Here is a 14,923-nt window from a genome sequence, read left to right on the forward strand (position 1 = left end):
GGTAGGCTTTCAATAAATATGAGTTCTCCGTTCAGTACATAGGAGTGCTCATCTGTCCAGTCCCCTCCCTGCACCTCCCCACTCACCTACATGTTGAATTGATATTTACACAGTTTCTTGACCTCAAGAATGAAATTTCCCTTAATTCCTTCATGACTAAGGACTATGGCTCATAGCTCCTTAGATTTATCCTAAAGAATTTGGAAAATGCAAAGAAAGGAGAGGAACACTATTGCCATCGTTCCCTCCAGTCTTTCTTCTAGGTGGTTTCTGTTCCGTTTTACATAATTTTCTTGGTATATAATCACATATGCATCCTGCTTTTTTCCAACTAACCCAGATATTCTCCCAGATCAATCAGAATCCTTCATAAAGTTTAATGGCTGCTACCCTGCGTGGGATTGTGTCATAGTTTACCTGGCCACCTGCACTGCTGGGCTTTTCGAGTCTTTCCAGTAAATGATACTGAAGTGAACAGTTTCACAGAAAAAACTTTAGCTCTTACATTTATGATAATTTTTCTAAGCCATAAATTCATAAATTGCATAAAGCTCATAAATCCTGAGCTAAAGGATTTGGAAATTTCTAAGTGGAGCAGTCTTTGAAGTGGACTCAGTGAATATAGGCCTGGCCTCAGCCACAAAGGGAGAGGTCAAGAGAAATGGTATAGTTAATAGATTTTTCTAAAAAACAATGATTTTTGGTTTTGCTGAAAGAGGGCTGGGAAGGTCCAAGCAGGGCTCTGTAGGGAAAACATGCCTTTGACTTGAAGTTCCTGGCTTCATGGTGGTGAAGAAGGGCTTGTTTCTGTTTTTGTATTTTCATCTGGGTCAGTAAGAGGACAAGCCATTCCTACAAGCTCTTTTCCCTCTCAGGAAGAGAAAACCCGTCCAGCATCTAATGATGCAGATCTGTGTTAACAGCCTTGCAGTTAAAAAAAAAAAAAAAAAAAGTTAGAATAATGTATCCTAATGTGCAGTTAATTTTAGTTAAAATTTCCCTGGCAATTTAAAAACCTGGTAAATCTGTAAATCTAATAATTGGCTCTAGGTTTAGAAGTGTTAAAGCTGCCCTCACCACCTCAGCTCTAGCAGGACACACACAATTTCCCTGAATTCTGCACTCACCTGAGCACGCCCTTCTGGAATCCAGAAAGCAACAAGACCTCATTACCAGATTCTGGTTCCTTATCTCCCCTAATCAGAGAAAGTTACTGAGTGCTTCAAAGCTAACATATCCAAAACCAAACTTTCGGCTTTCTAGCCACCTCTAGATTCAGTCTTCACACGCAGCCATGGAACCTACCTGATTGTCCAAATCAAGAACTTGAACTGTCTTGGATTTCTTCTTTTCCCATCTCACCACTCCCTAACATAGAATCCCTCAGCATATCCTGTCGACTCTACTTTTAAATCTTTACTTCTTTTTTTTTTTTCAAGTTTTTATTTAAAATTCTAGTTAATTAGGGGCGCCTGGGTGGCACAGTTGGTTTGGGTGTCCGACTTTTATTTTCGGCTCAGGTCGTGACTTTTTCCTCATTTCAGCAGCCAGAATGAAGAGCACATGCTGCCTCGACTTCATTATTTCTCTCTTCTCTCTTCCCGCAGCTGAAACTTGCTTTCACTCTGGATCACGAGACCGGACTGCCTCAAGGATGTCACATCTACGAGTACCGCGACAGCAACAAGTAAGCCACTGGGTGGGGAAGAAAGGAGCATCCCCTCACCCTGTCCCACAGAGGGGGCAGCTCCTGTGGGTTCTGTCACAGCGGGCTTCTCTGACAAAGGCTTGTCAGGAAGGGACTCACACTTTGGGGGGCTCTCCTGGAAAAGAGCTGGCACAGAACTGTTTCTCCTGTCAAATCTCTTGGGCTCCTAAATATAGGACTTGAAATACTTGTGTGGGAGGTATGACACATCTATTCAGAAGCAACCTTCCTTTCCAGATGTCAGCCTGGGGGACCCCCCCACCCCACCGCCACCACCTGTCTCCAAGGCCACGCTTGCTAGTTTGGTTCACTGAGTGACTTTGGCTTGTGCCCTTGGGTCTGACCTCGCCTCTGTGACTAGGTTTTGTTGTGTTAGTCTACCTTGTGAACTTTATACTCGGGGGATTTCTGGGTCCCTGCAGAGACTCAAGTCAGTAATCTTATTATTAGAAAGGGGGCACCTGGCAGGCTGTTCTAGGAGCTCTTTCCTTCATCACAGACTACTTTCCTGACTGTGTAGTTTTGTCTGTGACACAGCGAGTGCCTGCTGATGACAATGACAGTGGTGAGATGAGCAACAATGGCAGCTACCAGTGAGCCCCCACACTGGGCATCAGGCACACCTCTGGGGACATTACATCTCTTATCCTGTGTGACCCTCATAGCACCCCGAAGAGCTTTCCTCCATTGTTACCACTGCTGTATGTGCAGGAGCTGAAGTCTAGGGAACGGACGTAATTTGCTCTGGGTCACCGGCCACAGCCGCGTGAGGAAGTCACCATGATCCCATTTGCTCTGGGGAAGAGAATAGACGAACGACAGCTGTGGTCCCGCCTTGCTATTTCGGAAACCCCAGTCAGTGACAGGAACAGTCCCAACCTGGACTTGCGGACTGATTGTTTAAATATGTGAGCTATTTAATGGTACTCACTGGAAGGAATCCAGTAAGCACATGCCAATGGAACTGTCCTTTACATTCCAGAAGAGAAACTTAGGTCTTCCTGAAGAACTCCTGCTCTGGTTCCCCAGGGGGGTGAGGGGGACAGGGCGGATGGGTTACCGGGCGCCTTTGTGACCGAAATCTCCATCCATATTAGTTTCAAGGTGTTACTCCCATTTATCATTCATCTTTAGAGGATGCTGTAGTAAGCTGTTGTGTACCCTCCATTCCTACCGGATTAATCACTTAGGAAAGATTGACCAAGTGCCCTTAACACCATCATTTTTCTTCTTGGATGGTGCTGTTTCTGGAAGCTCCAGAGTTTCTGGGCTGTCGTGTTGAGATACCATCTCGGCGTCTCATAATGCTGAATTCGGCAGGGAAGCAGGGCTGGATTTCTCGGGTCCAGGGTTGGGGACCACCGAGTAGGTCTCCTGGGGGCAGGTGTAGGTGTCACTAGGGAGTCAGAGAAATGCCAGCCATAATCTGCTTATCCATGCCGCCCTGCGCTCCCCACGTTGGTGCCCGCCAGATGGCAGGGGGATGGCAGCCCTGCGCACACGGATTATGGCAGCAGGAGCAGTCTTTCAGCCCAGGGTGCTGACACACTCCAGTTCTGGCCCGACTCCCTGCTTCTCGAGAAAGAGTTTGGCAGCCACTTCATTCAGAGAGTGGGACGTCTTGGTGACCCCTCGCTGTGGCTCTGTCTCGCTTGTCCTCCTAGAGGCAGTCTCGCGGTTCATTAGCAGTGTGTGGGCAGATGTCCTAACCTCTGAGCCTCGGGTTTCTTCATCTGTTAAGAACAATGGGACTAAGGATGCCTTCTGCCAAAACTGGGGGAATGATGGTCCTGGGGATGGAAATGATATGTTAAGGACATCATCACAGCCTAGCACGTCAAGTGCCCACAGTAAGTGTGCCTCTCCTGCCCAAACAGAAGAATTACGTCAGGGCTTCCATTTTGTTTCCCAGTGGCCGCAAGCCTATCTCCGTGAGCAGGGGCAGCAGCTAAGGGAGAACGAGTAGGGAAGAGGCTGGTAGACATGGCTTCAGCTGTTGTCCACTGGTGGCGATACACTCGGTCTAAAGGCAGCCTCCTCTGTCCGCGTGTGAATTGCCAAGGGAGGACTGGAGAATCCCATGAGCTTGACTGTGACTTTCTCCTCTCCCCTGGGCTCTGCCCTGTCTGTTTTCCTCTCTTCGCTTTTAGGGTCATTTCCCCTAGAGTGCCTGAATCCCAGTATTGGTGTGACAGGGGTGTTTGGGAAATGAGGCTGTTTCACCCCAGGCCCTGAGGAGTTCGTGTTTCCTCAGGCAAGTCACACGAATGCAAGAGCCGCAAAGCGAGAAGGTTTGCCTAAGAAATTAGCTTGATATCTGAAGATTAGTTTGGTACAATTCATTATTGAAACTACTGCTTTTACTATAATTCATAGTCATTTTAGTATTTAGCTCTGTCAAATTCAGTTCATCCGTGAAGAGGGTGTTGTAAATAAGTATTGAAACTGTTGGCATGGTGGTCCCCAGCGGTCATTCCCTTCAACTGGAGTCGCCCTGGAAATAGGCACTCTGCTTTTATTTTCCCTGGATGCTCTTCTCAGCTTCCTTCCCTGGAAACATCCTGGTGGCCCCGGTATTTGGCCCCATGCCATCCTGTTCTTCATCTGCATTAAGGGGCTCATGCTTGCCCCTGGGCTCCAGGGAAGACAGGCCCTGGGACTGGTCCATATCTGATATCCAGCCGCACTTGGACCCTGCCTCTTCTTGGGCTAGAGGGCACGGTCCTCAGGTCAACATTCGTAATCAAGGTCATTAGAAGAAGGAAGCTGCCCTATTGTGCATGGAGCTAGATTGGTAAAGCTCTTCACTCAGATTATCCCTTTAGCCCCTCAAAAGTTGGTCACATGTGCCCCTAAGAGACGTGAGGCCTCTCCCCACCATGCCAACAGGTGCTACCAGTGTCCACCACGGACCTTCTATTTTTCTGCTGCAGAAAGCTTCACTGCCTTTAATATTACAATCCAGGGAACCCGGGGCTGACTGAGAGTCGTTTCTCAGACTCGGGTTTGGAGATCTCTTCACGGGCCTAGGAACAGGCCACAAGAGCGAGTATGTGATTCATGAGAAGTCAGTCACATGTTCAGTAGCCTCCCACCCCATACCACGTGTTGTGCTAGGCACTGGGGGCACAAGAGATGACTTACACCTGTTCCAGGGCCTTGAGGAGTTTGTGCAAAGAGCAGACCTCACCGCAGCTCCCCTGGGGGACTCACGCTCCACAGTGGGGGGAGTCAAGGGCTATGGGAGCACAGATGAGGAAAGTAGCTGCTTTGGACTTCAGAACAACTGTGAGGACAGTTGTACCCTTCATGGATGGAGAACTGTGTCCAGAATGTTCCCTTGCCTCCGTCCCCACAACCCTTCTCCCAGTGCGGGGGACCAGGAGCTACTTGGCACACTTCTCCCTGCCTCAGGCTCTTTGACCTCCAGCCTGTCCTCTCTGTCACCAGAGGGAGCTTTGCATGACTTTTCATTCTGGTTGCTTTTGAGACCTGATTTTTGATTTTGGCGTTCTGTAGTTTTACGGCAGTCAGTCAAAGGGTAGAATAGTTTTTATTATGTTGCTGGGGGCTCGGTGTGATTCTTCCATTTGGAAATTCTTCTCTGCTCTCTCTTTGATTCTCTCTGGTCTTTCCTAGAGCTCCTGTTAGAAACCTGCCATGTTATTTGGTCTGCTCTTTTCCTCCATCTCCCTTTCTGCCAGTGACGAATTCCAGCACTTCCTCAAAAACATCTGTGAGTTTACTGACCCTGTAGCTGTTCATAATCGGCTATTTAGTACTCTTTCCGAATGTGAGAGCTTAGGTTTTATTTTTAAGTTTTAGAAGTTCTGTTTGGAGCTTTTTAAAATCAGCCTGTTAATTTTGGGTTTTAGTTTAGTTTTTTAGTGCCCTAGTTTTTATTATGATTTCTGTCCCTTTCATCTCTTTATTTTGATGACACATGTCGTGTCTTTTGAAGTGTCCAGTTATCTCTGGTTTTAAGGGTACTATCTCTTCCATGAGTTGTGTCTGTCGCCTTGCCTTCGTGGTGGCTCACTTCCTCGCTTGGTTTGTTCTTTTTTATCAGGAGACCATCTTAAGTCGGGATTGTTTTCACCGTGGGAGCTGTGAGTTGTGGGGGTGTGTGTTCATCACTTCAGTGGTAGTTCCACCGAGACCCCAGGGGTTCCAGAGGCCCGGCTAGTTCAGTTAGGATTCCCGGAAGCTGGGTAGCATGGATTCAGCCTCTACACCCACCCATGCCATGTGGGCTTGGAATCTCCTTTCTGCGAAGGAGAGACCTCTGCTCCGCTTCACATACAGACTCTCTGGGCTGTGAGAAAGGTCTTCCTGTCCCTGTTTAAAGACCAACAGCCCAGGGCGCCTGGGTGGCTCAGTGGGTTAAAGCCTCTGCCTTCAGCTCAGGTCATGATCCCGGAGTCCTGGGATCGAGCCCCGCATCGGGCTCTCTGCTTAGCAGGGAGCCTGCTTCCTCCTCTCTCTCTCTCTCTCTGCCTGCCTCTCTGCCTGCTTGTGATCTCTGTCTGTCAAATAAATAAATAAAATATTTAAAAAAAAAAAAAGATTAAAAAAAGACCAACAGCCCTTCCTAGATTCCTGACTCTCGGATCCATTTCCCTGGCCAGGTCTTCTTCCTCCTGTGGGCATGAAAATCCCAGAGCCTGTAACTGTGTCAGAGTTTGATCATCCCAGCCCCAGCTTCCATGATAAAGATTCTGGCTTTGACTTAGTTTCCTCTTTATTTCAGGTAACTGGTGATCTTCCCATTATTCTCATTATGCTCAGTTTTATATTCAAATGGTTCTAATCATGTATTTCCTCATTTTTCTGTGGTCGTGTGGGGAAGAAGGTCCCCATCCATTCAGTCTACCATCTCGTCAGAACCACAGGTCTGAACAAACTTTTTAAAAGGCAGATCTGAGTACGTACTCTTTCATGCAGCGTTCTGAGGGTTTCTGCTAGGGACCAGTATAGCACTAGGCACTGAGGCTACAGAGCTGAATGAACACTCACGTGGCCGTCAGAGGCCCTGGACTAGTGGAAGGGGCAGGGTCCCCACCTGCTCCAGTGTCCCCTATGTCCCACCCCTCCCAGACCACCTCAAGTCTCTTGTGTGTGATGTGTCTCTGTGTGACCAGGCTGTTCCTTGTTTCTAGAACCCCACTCTTTCCCACGGCCCTTTCCCCACCCATCTGGGGGTGACCCCTATCTCTCCTTCCACTCTTAGCTAAGTTTTACTACTTCCAGAAAATCATTCCAGCCCCTAACAAACATCTCCCAGGAAGCCATTCCAGCCCTTCACAACCGTCACAAAGGGCTGAAACTGGTGTCCCTCCTCCATGGTCCTCCACCTCACCTGTCCCTTCTTCAGCATTCAACACAGGACAGTTTGGGCATTGGTTTACCTGCTGTTCCCTGCCCTGGGCTGGGCCCTTGTAAGCTCAGGGCCTTGTTTTGTTCCCTTCAGTGCCCCTGGTGCCTAGCCCAGGACCTGGCACACAATACTTGAGGAAGGGAGTGGGTGGGGGACCTAACGTAATCTTTTAGAGAGGGAACCTGGCTCCTAGGAGTCAAATCTCTTTCCAGCCTTAGTTTTTCATTTGTTATAGGATTATGATGAGGATTAAATTGCTCCTGATATTAGGGAAAACTATCTCCTTGGATAGTTTATGAATTCTGAAGAACTAACATGTAGAAGAAAAAAGCTATAAAAATTGATTTTTAACTCTGTAAATATTGTAGTGATTATAGTTATTTACATCAACTGCTTCACATTTTTTTGCCTGATAGTGAGGCATAGCAGTAACTATGACAAGTGTTAAATATGCCAGATACTTTGTTCGTGACCTCTCAAGTTTTCTGGTCCATGCAGTGTAATAGTGATCAGAACTACTAGCTCCTGAATGCCCACAGATCACCAGCATGGGGCAAGGGGCTTACCTGAGTTAGTCCTAGTTCTGCAACCACTCAGACAGATCTTATTTTCATAATTCTACAGATTTTTTTTTTTTTTTTTTTTAAAGAGAGCACTTAACCTGCCCAAGTTCACGCCATGGTCAAGAGCAGAGCCTGGATTTTGCCCCAATGTGAGCTGATTCCAAAGCCCAGGCTGTGCCTTCACACCACCTGCCTTTCTCTCCAGACCTTAAATCTTGGGGCGGGGGAGGAAGGGTGAGATATGGTTCTAGCCTCTCCTTTGGCAGCTCTGCCGTAGAAGCTCTCTGTCTGGGAAGTCCTGGGATTTCCAACCCCTGTGGACTCCTAGGGGAGCAGACAGCCTGGTCCGTTGGATGGACTCCTGACCTGTCATCACAAATAGGAATTTGGCCGGTCTTCTCCAGGGCAGGTCATTGTCCCCCTCTGGAATGCGGTCTCTCCGTCAGGAACATGAAGACGGCCATAGGTCTCAGGGCTGGGGGAGAACGGCATGAAGGGAAGTGTGATATGGCTGTGTAAGGAAACTGTTACCAAGCACGGTGTTCTCCCTTGCAGCTTGCCTATGTGGCTCGTGCCCTGGGCCCTCTCGGACCCAGGCTGCAGCTCTGCAGTGCCCTCCCCTCCCCCTGGGCAGCCCTGTGCCTCGCCCCAGTCCGGAGACTACCAGCTCCCTCAACTCCGTCTTACACTGGGGATGGGTTAGTTTGCTAAACTAATGAAACCAAATCCTTTGGGTTTTCCTCACTGACTGGAGGACTCATGTTGGCACCTTGAAACCCACGGCAAATAGCCAACATCTAGAGGCCTCCGAGAAAGCTTCCCCCTGCGAGATGGATTTTCCTCAGCTCAGCGCCTTCCCACCTTCCTAAACCTGAGTAGGAGGAATGCAACATTGTGGCCTTCCAGAGAGGGCCGTGCTGGTCCTCGCATCCTCTGCTCTCCAGAGCCCGCGGGCACCTCATCACTTGGGTCACTGGCCTTTCTGGCAACGATCAGGGCCAAGGCCGGGCCCCAGGACCCTGCCAGCCCACCTGGGTTCTTTTCCCTCAGCCCCTGGGCACATAATGCTTTCTGGACCTGAGGGCTTCCCAGCATGCTGGCCTGCCCTGGGGAACTAGCTGGCTCAGCGTCCTCAGTTTGGTCTCAGGACCCTGTCAGCACAGTCCGAGCAGACCCAGGGAGCAGAGACAGGATTCTCTCTCTGTTCTCTTGTTTCCGTCATGGGGCCATGCCAGGTGAGCTCAGGTCCCTGACAAGTAGCCTCCCAGACAGGATTAGCGTGTGGGAGATGCACAGGGGGATGAAGGGCGACAATAGGAGCGGCCACAGACTGCAGACCATGGCACCAGCCTTCCCCTGCGAAGAGGGTGAGGAAAGGCAGGCCAGAGGAAGAGGCTCAGCCTGCAGCCTGATTCCAAGATGGCTTAGGCCAGGCCAGTAGAGTGGCCTCGAACCAACCTTGCTTGTTGGAGTAGTCTCGGATCCCATGGGAGCCACCCTCCCAGGGCAGCCCCAGGCCACCCTTTGCCCCCTCAGATCTGCCTTTACACCCCACTGTGGGGAGCAGCTCCTCTGTGGCTCCTGCAGGCCTCTCTTCCCGAGGAGGAGCTTCAAAAGGAGAAATGAATGGGACAGGCTCCTGCTTCCATCACGGACTAGAACTTGAGGTCCTTGCTGAGCCTCTCCTCCCTCTCCCCTACTGTCCCTCCCAAATACTTCTCACCCCTAACCAGCACCTGAGCAGGTCTTGGGAGCTTAGCCAGTGGTTGACCCAAACCCGCATCGTGAGGTTTCTGAGCCCTCGGCTGGTGGCATACCCCTCGCAAGCCAGGGTTGGCACGTATCTGTATGTCTTTTCCCAGTGGGGCAGGAGCAGCAGGAAGTTCCCCTGAGTTCCACACACCTCCCTGCCTGCGCCGCCTCTGATCCCGGTTGACTGTCCCGCCCTCGCTGCCCATGATGACGGCTCCTCCCATCTGCTGGCCCTGGTGAACTTGGAGTCTGAAGAACCCCAGCAGCAGCTGGAGCTGGCAGTTCTGAAGGGCCTACGCCACGTCAGCCCTGGCCCCCAGGACCCCAGGCACCATCGTGTCCGCGAGTGTTAGCGAACCCAGCTCTGCGACTGCCTCTCCTGCTGTCCTCTCTGGCCTGCAGAGGAATGGCGCCAGCAGACTCCTCCGTGGTTTGGTATCTGTCTCACTCATGCATTGCTGTTGACCCCGGTGGAGCAATGTCCTGCAGGTGCTCCCATAGAACACAGGCCTCAGCTGGGTCTTCTGGTACTTCTCAGTAGTACCTCCGTGCCGGCACGGCCCTTTCCCTTGGCCTCTTTCCTCCTTCCTCTGCTGTCTGCCAGGGCAGTTCATGCCCTTCCACTTCCCTCAGCCTCAGCTATCACTGTCTCTGGGCCTCTAAGGGCCACCCCAGGAGCAAGTGTGCCCTGCCTTCTTGGGCCTTTGTGGGGCGTCAAATTGCACATCCCACAGAATACCCCAAGTCCATGAATTCTTGCTCATCTCGTCCTATGTCTCGTCTTCTGTTGCTTTGATCATGACCCTCAAATCCTGCTGGCTGATTCTCACTCTTGGTATAGAATCTCTGTCCTCCCTTATCAGGCCCCGCACAACCTCAGCAGGACCATCATACTAGTCCTTAGCCCTAGTCAGGGGCCTGGCAGCCCAGAAAGGTAGGGGACACTCCTGGGGACAGGGGAGGGAACTGTATGTGTCTTCCAGCACAGGGACATTGCTAGCCTCCTGAGAGAGGAAGGCCGCCATTTTGCAAGCTGCCAAGGGAGCCCCCTGTGGCTGTCCCACTTTGCCTTTTAGCTGCTCGTGGAGGGTACACCATCTGTCATTGTCCCTCTGCTGGGCATCGGCACACCTGCAGATAACCAGCCAGCCTCACGGTCCTGGGGGACACTGCCCCTCCCAGGCTTTTACCTGCTCCAATCAACACCAAGTCAAGCCAAAGCTTTTTCCCCAGGCTCCATCAACAAATCTCTAAGACTTCGGGCCGCCACTCTGTGCCAGGGACTCTCCAAGTCCCATGTAGCTCTCAGAAGTGCAGCCCCTCTGCCTGCCAGCCAACGAGTGAGCAGTCCAGTGAGCAGCCCCCAAACTCTCAGACCTGCCGCAGCACTCCTGGTGTTGGTTCAGACCTGCTGGCAGACTGCAGGCCAGCCGTAGAAGAGAAGGGGGCAGGAGAGAGCAGGAGGGAGTCTTCAGACCTCCCCACAGTCCAGCCCCTGTGGAGGACCGGGAGGGAGCAGTACTGCCTGGGGAGAGTCTCAGGCCGCAGCCAGGCCCATGGGAAGTCACTGAGCTGAAATCACCTGCCTGCCAGAGGAATGGGTCACTAGTGGGAGCAGCCCACCAGAAGTGCGACTCAGTACCCACGCAGGGGTGGGGTTGGAGAGGCTGCAGCCCAGCTGAAAGGCAGTTTGTGTTCCTGGAACACGAGGTCCCAGAGGCCCAGCTGCCACACTGGAGCTGGGAGAGAGCAGGGGCTCCTGATAAATAAGCCCCAATAATTCGTTTCCCCACTGCTTGGTTCCCGTTCTAGTCCTTCACCTAGAATAAGCAGAGGAGGTATTTCCCAGCACCCCGACCAACACCAACACTTCCCTGTGCTTTGGAAGTGACACTTGTTATCCACACCTGGGACCCAATGCCAGTTCCTCAGGCTAAGTGGTGACATTACCTAAGAGCCCCCAGACCTCCCACCGACACTGCCAGTCCAACTGAAGAAAGCCTTTCTTGTTCTTGGAGAGGCCCCTGGTTAGGAGAAAGGAGAGCTGGAAATCCAGGGAGAGGAGGGAAGTTGGAGGCATTGCAACCAGAGCGAGGTGCCAGGAGCGACCTCATGGTACAGGCCCACAGCCACAGCCAGCAGGTTGGAATGCTCCATGTGCAGGTGTGAGCTCCCTGCTCCCATCCCGGCCCTCGTCCCTCGTCGTGGGGCACTGGCAGGTGCGGGGGCCATTGGTGGGGTGTGGGACCGGCTCCAGCTCAAGCTGCTGCAGCCAAGATGGATCAGAGGGGGGACACTCCTCCCCCTTCCACACCAGCCAGGGAGGTGGGAGCAGGGTGTTTGCTGGGCCCTCCTACCACCTCACGCCCACAGCCTCCACACCTTGGAGGCCAGAAATGCAGGGAGCATTGGACTTCAGCTTTCTCTACAGAACGTGAAGGCAGGATGAGCACTACTCCCACTTTACAGAGAGGGAAACCCCATCTCTGAGCGCTGCCCAAGGTCAAGCCCCACAGGAGAGGTGGAGCCAGCAGCCTTCTCCCCCCCCCGCCGGTTACCATCTGAGCCACGGGATAGCTGGTGGAGGCAGGGCCTGCCTCAGCTACTCGGAGTGCCAAGGGCAGAGAGGGCAGCAAGGCCTGGGTCAGCATGCCTGCCTCCAGGGTCGCTCACGGTTCCCATCACCCTGTCTCCCACAGATGCAGTGCAAGCCGCAGGTGGCCGGGGCAGGGAGACACTCTCGATCAGCTGTAGGGAGTCGGCACCCTTTCTCTGCCTCCTGATAGAACAGGGGACAGAGGGGCCCGAGGTCAGGTTTTAGAGCCCTGAGCTTCCTGAGCAGAGGTTTTCCATGCCCCCGGGCTGGGGTGCTCAGCCTGAAGGACAAATCACTAGCTCCTCAGCTCCTGCTGGCTGGCTTGCTTTTCCTGCCTTTTCTTTTCTTTTTTCTTTTCTTTTCTTTCCTTTTCTTTTTTCTTTTTTTTTAAAGATTGATTGATTGATTTGTAACTGGGAGTGGGAGAGTCTCAAGCTGACCCCACACTGAGCATAGGGCCTGACACAGGCTGTATCCCAAGACCTGAGATCATGACCTGAGCTGAAACCAAGAGTCAGGCACTTAGCCCGCTGAGCCAGCCAGGCGCCCCTCCTGCTGGCTTTCTGAGGCCAGAACTGAGAGTGAGAAAGTGTAGGATCCAGCAGTGGGGGGATGGTGCAGACACATCAGACACTCATCCGTGTCTCAGCGTGGACAGGGACGCCATTCCACTGCCTTCCATAGTGTGCTGGGAAACAGATTTTCACAGTAAACTCACTGGTAAACATATTTTTGAACTATGATGTGCATAGAGAAAAGTGCACAAATGCTATACATCTAGTTCAAAGGAAGAATAGAAATGAATACACCCTCAGAAGTATTACCCAAATCAAGAAACTGAACATTTCAGTACCTGGGAGCTTCCCTCCTGCCCTTCCCCTCCTCCCAAAAGGAATCCACCATCCTAACTTTGAACACCACAGATTCATTTCGCCTAGCCTCGAACTTCATATGGATGGAATCATTCCATATACTCCCTTTCCTGTCTGATTTTTTTTTTCTTTCCGGGTGATGTTTGTGAGAATTCATCTTTGTTGCTGCAAAGATGTTGTTCTAGCCACGTCCATTCCTCCTCATTGCTGGAAGAGTTGACTTTGTGTGAATCCGTCTGTCCAGTCAGCATAATCCAGCCAACATTGGGTTCTTTTCCAGTGTTAGGGTTATTAGAAATCATTGAGTATATACCTAGGAGCAAAGTGGCTAAATCACAGAAAAAATACCCACTTCAGCAGACACTGCTGAACCGTTTTCCCAAGCGATTGTACCAGTTTAACACACAACAGTGTAGGAGATTTCATGTCTACTGTCCAGTCAGTAGCGTGTCTTTTCAAGTCTCAGCCTATTTTTCTACTGGGTTTTCTGGTTTTCTTGTTGATCTATTGTTCTTTCTATTCTGAGTACGAATCCTTTCTTGGTTATACATGTTGCAAATATCTTCTACTCTGTAGCTCACTTTTTTACTGTCTTTGGTGGAGTTTCTTAAATGAACAGACGTTCCTCATTTCAATATAGTTCAGAGTATCAGGCTTTTTCTTTATTGTTAATTCTTTGGTATCCCATTTAAGAACTTTTTATCAAAATCCTAAAGACTTGTTTGTATTATGGTTCTCCAGGGAACCAGAACGAATACATGTGCATCAATGTACTTACATTGATTTAAATGAGATTTATTATGAGGAATCCACTCATGGGATGACGGAGGCTGGGAAGTCCCATGATCTGCCATCTATAAGCTAGAGAACCAGGAAAACTGGTGGTAATTTAGTGGAGTCCGAAGGCCTGAGAACCAAGAAAGCTGATGGCGTGAATTCCAGTCTGAGGGCAGCAGAAGAGGAGATAAGATGCCCCACTGCGGGGCGCCTGGGTGGCTCAGTGGGTTAAGGCCTCTGCCTTCAGCTCGGGTCATGATCCTGGGGTCCTGGGATCAAGCCCCGCATCGGGCTCTCTGCTCCGTGGAGAGCCTGCTTCCTCCTCTCTCTCGCCTGCCTCTCTGCCTACTTGTGATCTCTGTCTGTCAAATAAATGAATAAAATCTTTAAAAAAAAAAAAAAAAGATGTCCCACTGCTCAAGCAGTGAGACAGGGAAAATAGGATGAGCTCCTCCTTCCTCTGACTTTTGTTCTCTTCAGGCCTCCAGCAGATCAGATGATCCCTACCCACTTTCAGGAGGGCTGTCTATCCTACTGATTCCACTGACTCAAATGCTCATAGACACGCTAGAGATAATGTTTATTCCAGGCATCCCCGGGCCCGGCAAGCTGACACAAAAGTCACCATCCAGATGTTCCTACAGTATCTTCTAGAAGCTCTCTTGTATTACCTTCTCCATGTTATATCTATAATATACCCAGAATTGATTTTTGAATATGGTTTAGCAAGTTTCCTTCTTTGCATGTGTTTATCTAATTGGCCCAACATCGTTTGTTGAAGAGACTTTCCCATTGCCACACCGTGCTACCTTTGTCAAAGGTCTGTTTCCACACTCTGTTTCACTTCATGGATCTGTGTGTCTGCTCTTGTGCCAATGCCACGCTGCCTCGATTATTGTACCTTTGTTAAAAGTCTTGATCTCCAGGAGAGCTGGACCTTCCACCTTGTTCACTTCTATGAAGGGCATCTAGGCTGTTCTTGGCACTTTCTATGCCCATATTAATGTTAGAGTCAAATCGTCAGTCGCCACACACATGCACACAGTCTTACTGGGATTTACATTGAGGTTGCTTGGATTCACAAACCATTTTGGGATTTTATGATACTTTTATGATACTGAGTCTCCTATGCCACAAACATCGTATATCCTGCTATTTATCTATGTCTTCTTTAATTCTTCTTCTCAATACGGTCTTATAATTTTCTACGTAAAAGCCTCACTCATCTTGTGTTAGATTCCTCCTAGGCATTTGATACTTGTCGTACTATTTTAAATG

At 50.3% G+C, this 14,923-nt stretch overlaps 1 protein-coding gene across 1 annotated transcript in view; it reads left to right on the forward strand.

The window, feature by feature from the left end:
* DIS3L2 (DIS3 like 3'-5' exoribonuclease 2) overlaps nucleotides 1–14,923 on the forward strand; it is a 349,252-nt gene that overhangs the window by 308,560 nt on the left and 25,769 nt on the right. The window contains exon 14 of the mRNA XM_032857493.1: nucleotides 1,608–1,687. Coding sequence (XP_032713384.1) covers nucleotides 1,608–1,687 — 80 coding nt within the window. The remainder of the gene's footprint in view (nucleotides 1–1,607; nucleotides 1,688–14,923) is intronic.

This window comes from Lontra canadensis, unplaced genomic scaffold (assembly GCF_010015895.1).
Source record: "Lontra canadensis isolate GAN:19392208 unplaced genomic scaffold, GSC_riverotter_1.0 scaffold13, whole genome shotgun sequence".
Taxonomy (NCBI): Eukaryota; Metazoa; Chordata; class Mammalia; order Carnivora; family Mustelidae; genus Lontra; species Lontra canadensis.